A 15,848-nucleotide genomic window follows, 5' to 3' on the forward strand; every position below is an offset into this window, starting at 1 on the left:
GGGCTTGGGCTGGTGAGTATGGGGGGAGGGACCCCTTAGCGAGCAGAGCCTGCACATGGCTCAGTGGAAGGGCCTGAGGCTGCTTCCCCAATACAGGAATCATGGGTGGCTGTGAAAGGAGGCAGCTTCTCCTCACCATCTCCCCTGCCCCCGTGTGGGGTGCCCCATGGCCGAGGAATCTGCGGGCCAGTAGGATGGGGAACAGAGGCAGAGCAGCTGTTTCCACAAATCCGTGGGGATCCAGTCTGCGCTAGGGAAGCTTTCCACCAAAGAACATCAGCCACCGATTGTGGGTGTGAAATGCCCTGGAGGCCACACACACGGTAACAACCTTCTATTACTGCTGGCTAACAGCCTCGCACCTTTAGCTCAAGGACTGTGATGCAGGGCTGGGGTCAACCACAGAGCCGGGAGGCCATTGCATCACCACCATTGGGAGCCCCCCCAGATTTCCAGCCCTGGGTGGAGACCGGCTCTTCCTGCGCCAGTAGCCAGCACAGCAGTGCTCTGAACACAGCTCACTCCTCTGGCTGTCTGTGCAGGGCACAGTGACCTCGGGGCTGCCCTAACCTGTCTGTGCTCCAAGGGGCCATTCTGGTAGCTGGGCAGAGCTGGGCACCTCCATGGCCTGGCATAGATCTGCTCCTCCAAGTTCTAGGCTGCCGGGGGGCCTGCCAGAGGCATTGTGCTTACACCTGATTTATGGAGGGGTGGGGTGTTGCAAGGGCATGGTGGGTCTGGAAAAACCAAAAATCCCATGGCACGGCGGGGGGCAGAGCTGATCTGAGACATGTGGGGCAGGGTTTCAACAGAGCTCCAGAACCACTGGCCTCAGTGGGATTCTCCAGTGAACTCAGTGGGATGGGAGGGGATTGTCAGTGATCTCCACGTTATCTGGGTCAAGGGGCCGATCCAGGAGGAGGGGGCAGGGAAATTGGACTGGCTGGGTTGAGGGGCCGATCTGGGGCCGCAGAGGCTGAGGATGATAGTGGGGATAGGACTGGGATCCTTGGTTAAAATGTCCAGCCTCATGTTGTCCCAAAGCAGGTGAGTTTTACCCCTCTCCATCTCTCTGCCAGGGACAATCATCGGGGGACAGAAAGCTGAACGTCACTCCAGACCCTACGTGTCCTTTGTGAAGATAGAGACAGGAGGAGATGGAGAAGGAGGCTGCAGAAGGTTCCTGATCCAGAGGACATGATGGTGACAGCGGCTCATTGTGACTGCAACCTGGGGTAAGAAACATACCATCTGCCGTCCTTTAACCAGCCAGTCCCTGTCCTGCGGTCGGATCAGAGCCAGTTCCCCTAGAGGGGAAAGGTGCCGTGTCCCCTTCCCTGCCCCCTGAGCCAGCCAGCCCCTGTCCTGGGGCTTGCCTCTTGTCATTTTGGGCCACTAATATTGTGCTGGGTACAGAAGGTGTTGGCAACACATACCCTGATGTGCTGCTCAAGTAATGGTTACCCCCCTTGGCCTCAGCAGCGAGTGGGGTATTGCAGGATGTTTCCTTAGGAGGAGAAATGGATGGTGGTATTAGGTCTATTATTCCCTGTTTATTTACAAAGCATGTCCAAAGTCCTGTTTCTCTGAACACAGTTGGAATGAAAAAACAAGTGACTGTTTCTTTACTCCCAGTTCCAAGCATCCTTCAGCCAGCACTCTGCCCAAAAGCTTCTCCCCAGGCTTAGCGCAGGGTCACGCTACCCATGCTTCTTTGGCTGTGGCTGGTGCCTTCTCTGGCAGCTTCTCCAGTCTTTCTGCTGCTTCTCTCAGACACCCACAGCTCCACCAGTCAATGCCCCAGCCCCTGCGTTTGCCAGGTCGGTCCCCAGGGAAACCCCTTGGGTCAATCATCTCAGCTTCTACTCTTACATGACACAGCCTGTGTCAGCTCAGCCCCCCCAGTGCAGATGCAGTGCACTGTGATGGAAGGTGTTTTTCTGCTGCTGTAGGAACACCACCTCCCCAAACGACGTTAGCTATGTCGACAGAGACCCTCTTCCATAGAGAGAGCTACCTCGACATTATGGGGTTTGCCAGCACTGCTAGGTCGGGTAGAGATGTAGGATTTTTCCACCCTGGCCAATATAGCTAACTTTTAAGTGTAGGTCAGGCCTGTGTGATCGGTGTTGATTCTACTGATTCAGCTTCCTGGTTACATAAACAAACTTGTAATGGCTTCTGTACATTAGTCCTGAGAGAAATGCAACTGTTAGACCCAGCAACTTTAATGAGGCTAATGACCCGTGACTGTATCCACAGTATGGGCCTGTCTACAGCACTTGCATCCCCTTGTATTTCACAGCATCATCAGCGTGCTACTGGGGGCCCACAACATTGAAAATGAGAATGAACCGGGGACACAGAAGATCTGGATACGTCACCGAATCCCCCACCCAGAATACAATGACAAGACATTTGAAAATGACATCATGCTGCTGCAGGTACCACCCCCTGTCCCATCACCTCGCCCCCAGTGACCTCACACTGCTGCAGGTACCACCCCCCATCCCATCACCCTGCCCCTGTGACCTCACACTACTGCAAATACTGCCCCTATCCCATCCCCCCGCATCCCGGTGAGCACCTGGCATCACAGTGTTGCACAGTTGTCATGGGGAATTAGCGGGGGGCCTGGTGCCAGCAGCAGGAAGCGGAACGACCCAGCCCCAACCCGCTCCACTTGCCCCAGCTGTGTCGCTTGGGGGAGGGGGCTTGGGGAAAGGGGTCTGCTTACAATAGGACCATTATAGCAGCACACATGTCTCAGGATCTTGCTTCGACTCCAACATCCACGTCTCCTATCTAAACATGCAATGAGCCCCCTAGGACATATTGCCACAAGCAGGTACCCACTGACATCCATTCAACCCCTCAACCAAAGCAATGGAAAAAGCTTCTCATGGGATCCAGCCTCTCGCTACACAGCTACCCTTCATGTGAGGGTGGGAGGGAAATGGATATGGGTCTTTCCCCTCTAGGGGATCTCAGCTCCAATAAAGCCCCAGGATGGAGGCTGGCTGGCTCCAGGGGCTGGACAATGAGCCAGGGACCCTTTCCCCTCTGGGGGCATCAGCTCCCATCTAGCCCCATGGTCAGGCCCTGGCTGGCTCAGGGGTGTGGGGAATGGGATATGGGGCCTTTCCCCTCTAGGAGGTGCTGATTCTCATCCAAGACTGGCTGGCTCAGGGAGGTTGAGAATCAGGTTCATTGTTTCTGCCCCGGTCCCCAATCCGGGTGTCTGTGGTAAGCAGTGCTGTCACAGATGGGGGATCTGGTCTCCCTGACCCCACATCCCTCCCTGCGGCTCACACCCACACTGTGGGAAGGTGGTAGTTGAGAAGGATCAAGGGGCCGGGTTTCCAGCAGAAGCTGAGCTGACTGTTGGTCAAACCATAACTCCCACCATAATAGCACCAACCTGGGGCGAGAGCTACGACTGTTGTTTGCTGCTGAGCCATCTCCCCCAGAGTCACTCCAGATGTGTGTGGTACCCAGCAGTTCACAGGTGTCAGGGGCACAGGGGGCTCCCCACTAAGTGCGTCCCCAACCCTTCCTGCCCCCAGAATGGGAAGCTGCCAGCTGGGCAGGGCTCTGAGGGCTCAGCTGTGGCGACTCTGACCCAGCTGGGCCTGATCTCCCCCACCCCCGCCTGTGTGGTGGTGTATGCAGGCACAGAGATGGCCAAGGCCTCACCTGGCGGCTGGAAGCATCACACTGAGGTGTCACCGCCACTCCCATCTCTACTCCGACACAGGCACCTGGAGGAAGAGGCCAGCGGAGCCATGTCAGCAGATGTCTCAGCTTTAGCCACATGCTCACCAGGTGCATGCATGGACCAGGAGGGGTCACTGCAAGCTGCATCAGGTCTCAGCTCTGCCCCAGATGTGCACGGCTGCAGACTGAGCCAGTGTCCAGATGTGCCGCATGCCCAGCTGTGGAGGGCACCTGTCCGTATAGGAACCTTCCTCCAGCGCCTTCACCTGGACGTGAAGGGAGAGTGGGGACAGCGTTGCTTTGCAAAACGGCCGACAAGTGAGTCTGTGAGTCCGCCAGTGGTGAAGGCCTCAGCCACACACAGGAGACTTCCTTACTTCCTGTTGCAGAGAGACACTGAGGTGACGCCAAGTTAACCACATCACAGGCCTCAAATTGGGCCCTTCCTCTTAGTGTCTGACCACTTCCCCCCAGGCAGCAGGGCTGCAGAGCACTGAGCAGGGTGAGAACAGCCCTACAATGCCCATGCCCTCCCCCCCCCCCCCAATGCACTCAGGGGATGAGGGGCCCCACATGGTGACTCAGCTTTTCCACCCTCCCCCCACCTCCAGCTGATGTGGTGAGAGGTCCAAGTGCTGAGACAGCAGGTCCCCCACCCACACCCCTGTGCACATGACCTGAGGATTCCTGCCTTGCATCACTGCTGCCCAGCTGGACCTGTAACTCACTGCCCAGGCAGATGCCCCTTCCCCAGATGGGCCATGACAATGCTGCTCATACACCTACTCCCCAGGGGTCAGGCTGGTGAGGGGGGCATAGTGGCCCCAATATGCACAGTCGCCTGGGGATCAGGGCCCAAGATATGCATGTCCCCTGGACTACAGCACCCCAGATATGCACAGGCCCAGGGGTGCAGGGACCGAGAAGAGCATAACCCCAGGGGGTTCCGGTCCAGACAAGTGTACAGCCTCCAAGGGTGCAGGGCCCCAGATGTGAATATCCCTAGGGCCAAGGGGCCCCAGATGTGCAAAGCCTCGGTGGTGCAGGAAGCCACATGTGCACAGCCCCAAGGGGTTGCAGGGCCCCACATGTTCACAGACCTCCAGGAGTGCAGGGGCCCATATCTGCTCAGTCCCCAGGGTGTGCAGAGGCTCAGAGGTTAAGGACAAGGATCACAACCTTGTCACCGAAATGTCGGATCCACCTAGCTGAGAGCCAATAACAGCCAGACAGGGATAAGGAAGAGTTGCTTTATTCTGCAGAAGAAAGGAGAGCTTTGCACCTTGGTACAAAGACTCTGTCGTACCCACATTTTACAGATCCTTTATACACATTCAGACAAAGGCCCTTGCCGTGTTAACACTTGATTGGTGGTTGTCAGACCCGTGCTTTTGCTATCTGGTCAGTGAAAACTGGCTTGGAGCTAGTTCCCTCTGCCTCAAGGCAGAGGAGAGAAGACAGTTCAAAAGTTCAGGCTACTGTGTAGTGAGGTATCTGCTTCCCCCTAATGGCCACTGGTTGACATAAAGGCTGCTAGCTGTTAAGGGGGGTCGCTAGTGTTGTGGTCAAAGACCCCCACGCAGTCATTTTAGTTCAAAGACTCAAACCTGAGGCCAGTTTATTGACATACATACCAATGCACTGGGGTACAGTCCGGAGACTGACACCCCGAGGACCGCACGCAGGCGGGCTTTTATTTCGTCAAACCGCAAGCAAAGTACAAACAATACGTCATGAGTTAAGAAACTGGGGTTGGGGTTAGTCATGGGTTGAGAAACTGGGGTTGGGGTTAGTCATGAGTTGGTCATGACTTAAGAAACTGGGGTTGGGGTCAGCCCCCCCCCCCCCGTACCTTCCTTATTAATTTTCCGAGAAGTGGTTTTCCCCAGGGGTGGTACTTGGCACCAGTTTGGGTACATTTCTCAAGACACGTTATTTTCCGGGGTCCTTTGGTTAAAGATTAAGGGGGGGGGTTCCATGGAACGCCTAAAGAGGATCTATGATTGGCTATTTTTGCAGATAGCTGGAATTGGAAAATGTTGCAAATAGCTGTAGCAGCAAGGATGATTAACTCTTTGCAAAAACAATTTCTTAATGTAAGCGGATATTCTATTTTTCGAGCGATTTCATAAACTTGCAGTTATTATATTGCTAAAGCAGTTTCTTGCTGCAGCTTTTAGCATTATTCTGTGTTTCTTTCCTTCCTTCCTTTCCCCTCCTCTGGTCATTACCTTTGACCGAGTTTGGCAGAGAATCGTGTTGTTCAGGCTTTAGGCCTGCTCTACTCTGTGTAAAGGCCATCAGCATAACAGATCTCTGTTGGAGGGTTTATTTCGGGGCTCACAGATTCAAAGCTCTGGCTATCAAAAAGAAGGCCCCCCCCCTCTATGTCCCCACACTAGTAACTTTCACAACCTGGAAATCAGGGATGGATCTTAATAGTGAGGTACAGATCCTAGAAATGAGGGTTGGGAATCAGCTGAATCCTAAGAGTCAGATGATGGGAATTCCTGAACCAAGAACCCAGGGATGGATCTGAGAAATTAGCATGAGATCCTAGAAATCAAGAGCAGGAGTCAGCCAGATGCTGGAAATCAGGATTTGGAATCAGGGATGGGAACTGAGCAGGTTAAAGATATCAGGGATGGATGCTAGAAATCAGACACCGGAACTGCCCAGATCCTAGAAATCAGTTACAGATGCCAGCTGGGTCCCTGGACTGTGGGGTTGGAGCTCCAGCCATATCCCAGGAGTGACTTAACTGTGAGTCCCCAGGAAGCAGGGTACAGAGCTGGATTTCAGGACTATGAATACAAAATACAGCCCGTGCTTTGCTTGGACATCAGTAACTCCTCACCTGCTGATTTTACTTCTCAGGGCAACTCCACAGGCCCCCTGGTCTGTGATGGGAAGGCCCTAATGAGGAATAGTTGGAATCACATTATAAGTAGAGGGTGCTCAAATGAGGAAAATTGAGCTCCCTATTGGAAACCCAGCAGGAACCATCCCTCTACTGATGACCATTTTGGCCAGGCAGCCATCAGACCTTAAGAATATCATTAAAAATCTGAGTGTAACTATATATGTAATGTGTGTCTAGGTCTCTATAGAATTTCTACATCCTTGGGTAATCATAACTTTAACAGTAACTTTAATAAAACTTGAAAAACAGACTAGGCCTTGTCCTTGTGAAATGTGTATGTGGTCACTACCTTTGGTCTTTATGTGTTCCTAAAAACTCTAAATCTGAAGCAAGTAGCAGAGGTGACTTTCACTCTGTGAGCTTGAAACTTTAGCCAACAGAGCCAAACCCATGTACATAGTACAAAATTCACTTTAAATAAAATAAAAAGGCTACAGATGGATGGCTATTGCAGAAGAGTGGATGGAGAGCTAGATGGATGGATATTGGGGATGGATAGATAAAAATGGTAGATGAGAAGACTTCTGAGTATGGCAGAAGGATGGGTGGACAGATGATGGATAGATACTGTGGAACAATGGATGGATGGCAGATGAGAAGGCAGACAGATGGATATTACAGAAGGACGGATGATTGATAAATATTGCAGAAGGAGGGATGGATGGGTGATGGACAGATGTTGAAGCAGGATGGAGGGAGGGAGGGAGGGATCAGTTGAGCCTGCCATGAGATTTCCCTCCAGTCAGAAATTACTCTTTTATTTTCCCAGACTTCTGTCTCTGCCCTAGCCTTACAGATTCCATTCTATGTTTCTTCTCCGTGTTCTTTTTAAAATTCATATGGACTTCCTTCATGTTGGGATATGTTAGGGTTAAGTAAAGACCTGGGAAGCTGCTGATGTGCTGACCTGGCATTAGGGGATAAAGACATAAGCAGGCAGTATTTCTTTGTTTGATAAATAAGTTGCCATACTTTTCCCTTCCCTGTTGCTTGTAAGAATTGATAAGCCTGCAGCTGCATGAAAAATGTAGTTGTCTACAGAATACCCTTTCTGTAAAAGAAGTGTTATCTCCCCCTCCCTTCCTTTCCCAGCTACACAAGCGAGCCCTGGGTCATGGCCTCTTCCTGCCTCCCCTGAGAACCACTGATTAAGGGAATTTGTAGCAACAAATTACTGCAAAGAAATGTATTTTCAAGGTAAAAATGCCTGTATAACATGCATAATGCTGTGAACAATAGATAGGGGTGGGAATACGAATAGTAAGGGTGTTTCTATTACTTAATAAGGGTTTTGGGGGGTTGTAACAGATGTTTAGACAAAAAGAGGGTGCTGTAACTAATCCAGTGCTTACTCGACAATTGGGTTGAGGGGAATAAGTATCGCACTAAAGAAGCCCGTACTCAAATCCGCCTCTGGGTCAACCTGCTCCTTCTTCTCTAACAGTTTGCTGGCAACCCAGTGCATCTATATCTCATCAAACTCCACAGGGATTTGCAGGGAGGGGATAAGAGCCTTCCCTAGCTCATAGCTTTCTGCCATGTTAGATCCCGATTCCAACAGAAGACAACTCACCTACTTACCAGATTAGTGGTCAGGGTCACCAATGTTGTCAGATGTTGGCTGCGTGTGTGTTTTCTCAGTGTGCTTTACTGGCTCTGACCAGGCAGCCTGTACAACAGACTTCAATCTAACTGTCCAAGAAGACTACAGCCTTGGTTTATTGGCAAAGGCGCTTGGCCAGGTTTATTGCCAGCAAAGCATGGTATTAGTGCTGTATACATGCTACATGCAGGGCCGTCCCTAGACATTGTGGTGCCCTGTACAGCCCCCACATGGAGGGAGGGCTGACCCCAGGCCTCAGTGTGGGGGGCGTCCACAGGCCTCCAAGGTCTGTGGGAGGCAGAAGCTGGCTTGTGGGGCAGGGGGGAAACCACCCCCCCAGCACAAGCCGGCAGAGTGGAGCGGGTTGGGACCAGGTCACTCCACTTCCTGCCGCCCGGTGATCATAGGGCGGGCCCGACCCCGCACTCACAGGGCAGCGGGAAGTGGAGAGACAGAGACCCAGCCTGGTCTGCTCTGCTCCACTTGGCTCCCAGCCTTGGGACTTGGGGGCAGAGAGGCACCGACCCCCAGCAGTCACTGGTGGTGCAGCTGGGAGCCGGCGGAGTGCAGCAGGCTTGGGCCGGGTCGTTCCACTTCCCGCCACCTGGTGAGTGCAGGGTACGCCCACCCTGCTGCATTCCCCTGGGATTTAGCTCAGGGGAAGGTGTGGAGTGGGGACGGGGCTGGGGTGGAGCATAGGTGGGAAGAGGCGGGGCAGAGCAGGGGCGGGGCCTTTGGAGAAGAGGCAGGGCAGAGGCGGAGTAGGGGCAGGGGCAGCTTTCCTGGCCAGTACAGCCGGCCGGGGAATTGGGCTGGGTGCTGGAGAAGCACACAGCTGCGTAGGGCATCAGGAAATTTGGGGCAATTTGGTACCCACAATTTCCTGGTGCCCTACACAGCTGCATAGTTTGCGTATGGGTAAGGATGGCCCTGGCTATAGGTACATTAGCACATGTATGCCCATGACAATGGACTCAGCTCAGTGAGGGTTGGGAATTTCTGCTCCCCCCTCAGCCAGACAAGGACACCCCTTCTGTGACCCCCCCTTTTATACACTGATACAAACAAGTTACATGTTGCCCCTTTGACGTGGTTAGTTACCATCCTTTACCGTGTACCCGTTGGTTCGATCAAAACATCTTTAGCCATCTCCCTGTCATCTTGACCTTACCTTTAGGAGGGGTTGGTGTGTACCTCTATCACCTTCAGGGAGTGATCACCTTCAGAGGTACCTGAACTAACTCCATCTCTTGGCATCTCTGCCAGGGGAGATCATCGAGGGATGGGAAGCCCGGCCTCACTCCAGACCCTACATGGCCTTTGTGAAAATAGAGATAGAAGGAAAAGGAGAAATCAGGTGCGGAGGGTTCCTCATCTGGGAGGACGTGGTGGTGCTGGTGGCTCATTGTAACTGCAACCTGGGATAAGACATGCAGGCTCTCCTGCCCCTGAGACAGCCATTCTCCTAACCTGGGGCCAAGTAAAGCTGCCCCCTTCCCTGCAGTGGAAAGGCCCTGGAGCTCTGGCTTCTGAACATGCAAACTGAATGCAAGGCATCGTCTACATATAACCACTTTAACGAAATTAACGACCCACGACTAAATGCAGCGTATTGGCCTATCTGCAGCACCTGCATCCCCTTGTATTTCACAGCAAAATCAGCATGCTGCTGGGGGCCCACAACACTGAAATAGATGAACCGGGGATGCAGAAGATCTTGGTATATCGTCAAATCCCCCAACCAGAACTTAATGATGCCTCGCTTGAAAATGACCTCATGCTGCTGCAGGTAACACCCCCATCCTATCACCCCACCCCCAGTGACCTCACACTGCTGCAGGCACCGCCCACATTCCATCACCCCACCCCTATGACCTAACACTGCTGTAGGTACCACCCCCATCCCATCACCCCACCCCCAGTGACCTCACACTGCTGCAGGTGCCGCCTACTCTCATCATCCCCCACCAGCACAGTTGTCATGGGGATTCCCCATCTGGTCCCATTCCCCCAGGACAGGATGCAGCCCCCCCAAGGAGTTTGATTTCCCTTCTCTATCTCCTGTCACAGCTGAGGGAGAAGGCCAAGCTGACCCAGACTGTGGGCACCATGTCCTTGTCCCAGAAGAAGGTGAAGAAGGGGGCAGTGTGGAGCGTAGCTGGCTGGGGCCAGACCAGTATCAAAACAAACAAAAAGCCCTCCACGACCCTGCAGGAGGTGGAACTGATGGTCATGGACAAGAGCATGTGTCTGTCTCGGCCCTATCTGCACTATGTCCCGTCCAGGATGCTGTGCGTGGGGGGCCCCCAGGAGACGAAGGCACCATTCCTGGTAAGTGTGGGGCAGGGGCACGCGGCACCCGGGGCAAGGTGCTGCAAGAACAGGAGACTGACAGGGCTGGGCAGAATGGGGAGAGTCAAGAACTGGCCAGATCCTAGGAATCAGGGATGGAGGCTAGAAATCAGGGAGAGGAACCAGGCAGATCTTTCAAATTAGGAAGGGATCCTTATAATTTGGGAGAGGAACTGGCTAGATCCTAGAAATCAGGGAGAGAAATCGGCTCGATGTTCAAAATGTTCTAGAAATCAAGAACAAGAAACAGACACATCCTGAAAATCAGGGATGGATCTTAACAGTGAGGGACAGATCCTAGAAATCAGGTTTGGGAATCAGCTGGCTCCTTGGAGAGAGATGATGGGAATTAATAAAAGAAAAACCCAGGGATGGATCTGAGAAATCATCAGGAAATCCTAGAAATCAAGGGCAGGAGTGAACAAGATGCTGGAAATCAGGATTCAGAATCAGGGATGGGAATTGAGCAGGTTAAAGAAATCGGGGATGGATGCTAGAAATCAGACACTGGAACTGGGCAAATCCAGGAAATCAGGCACAGGGGTCCGCTGGGTCCCTGGACCATGGAGTGGGAGCCCCGGGCACGTCCCTGGAGTGATTTGACCGTGAGTCCCCAGGAAGCAGGGTAAGGAGCTGGATTTCAGGACTGTGAATACAGAATGCAGCCCGCCCTTTGCTTGGACATGAGTAAGCCTGCGCCTGATGTTTGCTTCTCAGGGCGACTCTGGGGGTCCCCTGGTCTGTGATGGGAAGGCCCAGGGCATTGTCTCCCATGGCAGCGGTGACGGGTCAACTCCCAGTGTGTTTACCAGGCTCTCCAAATATGTGTTCTGGATCAAGAAAACTCTGCAAAACCTGAAGCCTTAGAAAGGAGCATCCATCTCCTCCAGCCTGACTGGAGATGTAGATGGGTATTGCAGAGGCACGGCTGGCTGGCTATTGCAGATGGATGGATGGATGTGTAGGCAATGATTTTAGTTTGTTACTTTTTTATTGTGTGATGTTATTATTAACTAACATGTTATGTCATATATAATCTCTGTATGCTGAATAGAGGAAAGTTGTAGGACTATAGAAGTATAAGATTGATCAGTAGTGAGAAGGTATAATTAGGTATTAGGTGTCTAAGTAAGGAGGGCTCAAACGCAAGGTCTACAGCCTGTAAAATTTTAGCTTAGCCATACTAGGCCATAGCCTTAAGAAACACTTGGCATGACTAAGCGACAAAAGAATGACCCTATCCCACAAGATTATGGGGAAGAATGTACCCACGGGTGATATTGTGAAAAATTAAGAGCAAGAGTAATTTTTTCTTACAAGGTACCGGTAGTCACATTTTCCTAACACACGCCCTAACTGCAGGGTGCACAATATGTGTCAATGCTAATGAGGTATAGTCAGTATCAGGGACATCCCTAGGAGGTGCGGGGCCCGAGACAACTCCACCCCTTCTGGCCCAGGTCTCACCCCCACCCCACCCCTTCCCCCAAGCCCCCGCCCCCACTCCACCCCTTGCCGCAAGCCCCCACCCCCACCCTGCCTCTTCCCACCCCTGCTCCGCACCCTCCCCGCACCCATTCCACACTTTCCCCCAAGCCACTGCCCAGATTATGAAAATTGAGCTCCCTATTAGAAACCCAAGCAGGAACCATCCCTCTCTTGGCAATCAATTGGCCAGGCAGCCATCACACTTTAAGAATATCCTTAAGGATGTGAGTATATCTATATTTGAAGCTTGTGCATAGGTCTTTATAGGATTTCTATATGCTTGGGTAATCATAACTTTAACTGTAACTTTAATAAAACTTTTAAAATAGACTAAATCTTTTCCTTGTGAATGTACGTGTGGTCACGACCCTCGGTCCTTATATGTTCATTGAGACTCTAAATCTGAAGCAAGTAGCAGAGGTGACTTTCACTGCGTGAGCTTGAAAGTGTAGCCACTAGAGCCAAACCCACGGTGTTGTAATACCACACTACAAAATTCACTTTAAATAAAATAAAAGGCAACAGATGGATGGCTATTTCGGAAGGATGGATGGAGAGATGGATGGATGGATGGATATAAAAGGTAGATGAGAAGACTTATGGATATTGCAGAAGGATGGATGGACAGATGATGGATAGAGACTGTGGAATGATTGATGGATGGACATGGCAGATGAGAAGATAGAAGGATGGATAGATGGATGGATAATACAGAAGAATGGATGGATGGATGTGTAAGCAGAGTGAGGATGAGCTCTACCCTGACATCTGGTGGTGAATTGTGGCAGAGCTAATTTTGGTTCCATTAAGAGTCTCCTTATAGGTTACTGTGCTGAATTCACTTTGGGCCAATGGTGCACCAGCACTGGGGCTCCCCTACTACAAACTGAAATCACTAAAGAGCTAAAATTACTAAGAGCTGAGATCACTGAATGCTGTGCTAACTAGTGGGGGAGCCTGAAGCTACATTGCTAAGTGGCTGGCAGAGCGGAGCAGTTTGTGGGATGGTTGGAGTGGCTCACGGGACAGCAAGTGGAGTGGAGCGGAGCAGTTTGTGGGATGGCTGGAGGAGCGGAGTGGCTGGTGGAGTGGAGCGGCTCTTGGTGAAGGTTGCAGCAGAACCTCACGGAGAGGCGAGGCAGTCAGCCTTGGACCACGTAAAGGGCCCCTTAACACCCTGTGCACTCCTTCCCCCCCGCCACCCAGGCTGGGAGGATAAAGTTGTTGGACTTTTGGGTGCTTTTTGGGTTGCTGGACTCAATAGACTTTTGGGGTGTTGGACTTTTCGGTCTTCGGGGTGATTTTTCGGGTTGTTGGACTGAGGGGAAAAGGATACTGCCAAACTTACTTGGGGGTGGGTCTTTTGCTCGTGGTTTGTGCTATAAATCCTGTTTGTGATATTTCCCCAAACCTTGGGGGAGGGATAGCTCAGTGGTTTGAACATTGGCCTGTTAAACCCAGGGTTGTGAGTTCAATCCTTGAGGGGCCCACTTAGGGATCTGGGGCAAAAGTCAGTACTTGGTCCTGCTAGTGAAGGCAGGGGGCTGGACTCAATGACCTTTTAAGGTCCCTTCCAGTTCTAGGAGATAGGATATCTCCATTAATTTATTTATTTTAATTTTATTTAACATAATGCCACATTGTTTCCCTCCTTTATTAAAAGGATTTTGCTACACTCAGACTCTGTGCTTCGGAGAGGGGAAGTATTACCTCTTAGAGGCACCCAGGGGGTGGTATGTAATTGTCCCAGGTCACTGGGTGGGGGCTTGAGACGGTTTTGCATTGTATTATTGAAACAGAACCTGTAGATACTGAACCCGGCCCTTGTTGCTGCCAACGCAGATGGGCAGAAGGGTTACAGATGGATGGATGGATTTATGATGGATGGATATTGCAGAAGGATGGCTGGACAGATGGATAGACTGATGTATATTGCCAGAGGATAGACAGATTGATATTGAAGAAGGATGGATGATCATGAATAGATACTGGAGAACGATGAATGGATGGACATAGTAGATAAGAAGACAGATAGATGGATATTGAAGAAGGATGTATGGAGGGATTGATATTGCTGAAGGATGGATGGATTGATGATGGATAGATGTTGATACAGGATTGATGGAGGGATGTGGCAGATAAGAAGAGAGACAGCTGGATATTGCAGAGGAAAGCTTGACAGAGAGCTACTAATATTCCAGAGAAATGAACAAACAACCAGTCGAGTCTACTGTAAGATCTCCCTCCAGGCAGAAGTACACTTATTATTTTCCAAGGCTATAGTCTCTGCCCTAGCCTTACAGAGTCCATTCTATGTTTCTTCCACACTGTCTTTTTTTAATTCATATGGATGTCCTTTCCTGGCAACCCAGTGTGTCCATATCTCATCAAACTCTGTGAGGATTTGCAGGGAAGGGATAAGGGGGTTCCCTAGCTCGTAGTTTTTTCCCATGTTAGTTCATGATTCCTACAGAGGGCAGCTCACCTTCTTACCAGATTAGCGGTCGGGGTCAGCAGTGTTGTCAGTTGTTGGCTGCGTGTGTGTTTTCTCTGTGTGTGCTGCACTGGCTTTGGCCAGGTAGCCCGTACAGCAGACTTTGCTCGAACTATCCAAGAAGACCACAGACTTGGTTCAGTGGCAAAGGCGCTCAGCTAGCTTTATTGATGACAAAGCACAGTATTAGTGCCCTATACGTGCTACAGGTACACTAACACATGTACTCCCGTGACAGTGTGCTTGGCTCGGTGGCGGGGGGGACTTTCCACTCCCCCCTCAGCCAAAGATATCCCCTCTGTGACCCCTGTTTTATACACTCATACAGTTAACTTATGTATTGCCCCTCTGACGTACTTAATTACCCCCCTTTTCTGTGTCCCTGTTGGTTCGCTCAAAACATCTCTATCCATCACCCTGTTATTCTGACCTTATCTTTAGGAGGGGTCAGTGTGTCCCTCTATCACCGTCAGGGAGTGTGTTTACTTTGTATTAGGATGTTCTGGCACAATCCTTCTGGAATGTGTTTACATGAACATTCAGTGCCTAGGACTGCTTCTGTTTTTGCAACACCAGCGCAGTTCTTGGCAAGTTCATGTATCAGATAGTGAACGTTCAAGCAGGCATCTGCTTTGTAACAGGGCTTCACTTTTGCTCATAGCCCGACTCTTGCTAACTTTACTTTCTCTCAGCAGGGCCTGACTTTAGTTCAGGCCTTAGCCTTTACACCAGGCCCCTTATAGCAAGATCTCTCTTTCTCCTACGTCCTCCATGCCCATCCACCCCTTCTAACTATCCATCCTGCTATCCATCTCTCCCTCTCTCGATACATATATGCAAATCTCCCTCCCCCCCCCCCCCTCCCCTCACACTGTTACCCCTTGCTGTAGTATGTCAGCTCTGTTGGTGCCTTGAACTCCGCCGTGTTTGCATGTTACTTTCACTCCGTGTCCTCTAGTTGCTGGCATCAATGGAGTGTAGTGACATTCAGCCTTCTTGGGTGTTTAATTTAATCCATGGCCTTTAGAAGTGGTCACTGCTATCTCACACAGCCAGACTGGGACGTTCAAAGCCACCTGCAGGAGTGAGGTGTTGAAATCTCATTGGCTTTCAATGGGACTTGTGCCCCTAACTCCCTGATGCCCCTTTGAAATCTCCAGCCCATCTTGTCAAGTGCTGAGGCTCAATCCCATGGAAGCTCAGAGCCCAGCATCTCCCAATTGGGGATGTGAGGAGGTTTTCAGAAGCACTGAACAAGTAATGGGCCCCCT

General features: G+C 51.3%; 1 protein-coding gene across 1 annotated transcript; it reads left to right on the forward strand.

Moving 5' to 3' along the window:
- Positions 1–1,197: 1,197 nt before the first annotated feature.
- On the forward strand, positions 1,198–11,462 carry LOC112125713 (mast cell protease 3-like). Its single transcript, XM_029913759.1, has 7 exons — positions 1,198–1,235; positions 2,306–2,444; positions 3,567–4,035; positions 9,510–9,653; positions 9,890–10,032; positions 10,314–10,574; positions 11,313–11,462. The coding sequence occupies exons 1-7, from the start codon at positions 1,198–1,200 to the stop codon at positions 11,460–11,462; spliced, it is 1,344 nt and encodes a 447-aa protein (XP_029769619.1).
- The last annotated feature ends 4,386 nt before the right edge of the window (positions 11,463–15,848 follow it).

Source organism: Terrapene carolina, unplaced genomic scaffold (genome assembly GCF_002925995.2).
Source record: "Terrapene carolina triunguis isolate 2854851 unplaced genomic scaffold, T_m_triunguis-2.0 Scaffold841, whole genome shotgun sequence".
Taxonomy (NCBI): Eukaryota; Metazoa; Chordata; order Testudines; family Emydidae; genus Terrapene; species Terrapene triunguis.

Excerpts from the sequence above, each read along its gene's own strand:
- LOC112125713 (XM_029913759.1), top strand. The coding sequence starts at position 1,198 with ATGATGGTGACAGCGGCTCATTGTGACTGCAACCTGGG. Across the intron at positions 4,036-9,509 it reads CTTTGCAAAACGGCCGACAA|GGGAGATCATCGAGGGATGG; the intron begins GTGAGTCTGTGA and ends CATCTCTGCCAG. Across the intron at positions 10,033-10,313 it reads ATGACCTCATGCTGCTGCAG|CTGAGGGAGAAGGCCAAGCT; the intron begins GTAACACCCCCA and ends CTCCTGTCACAG.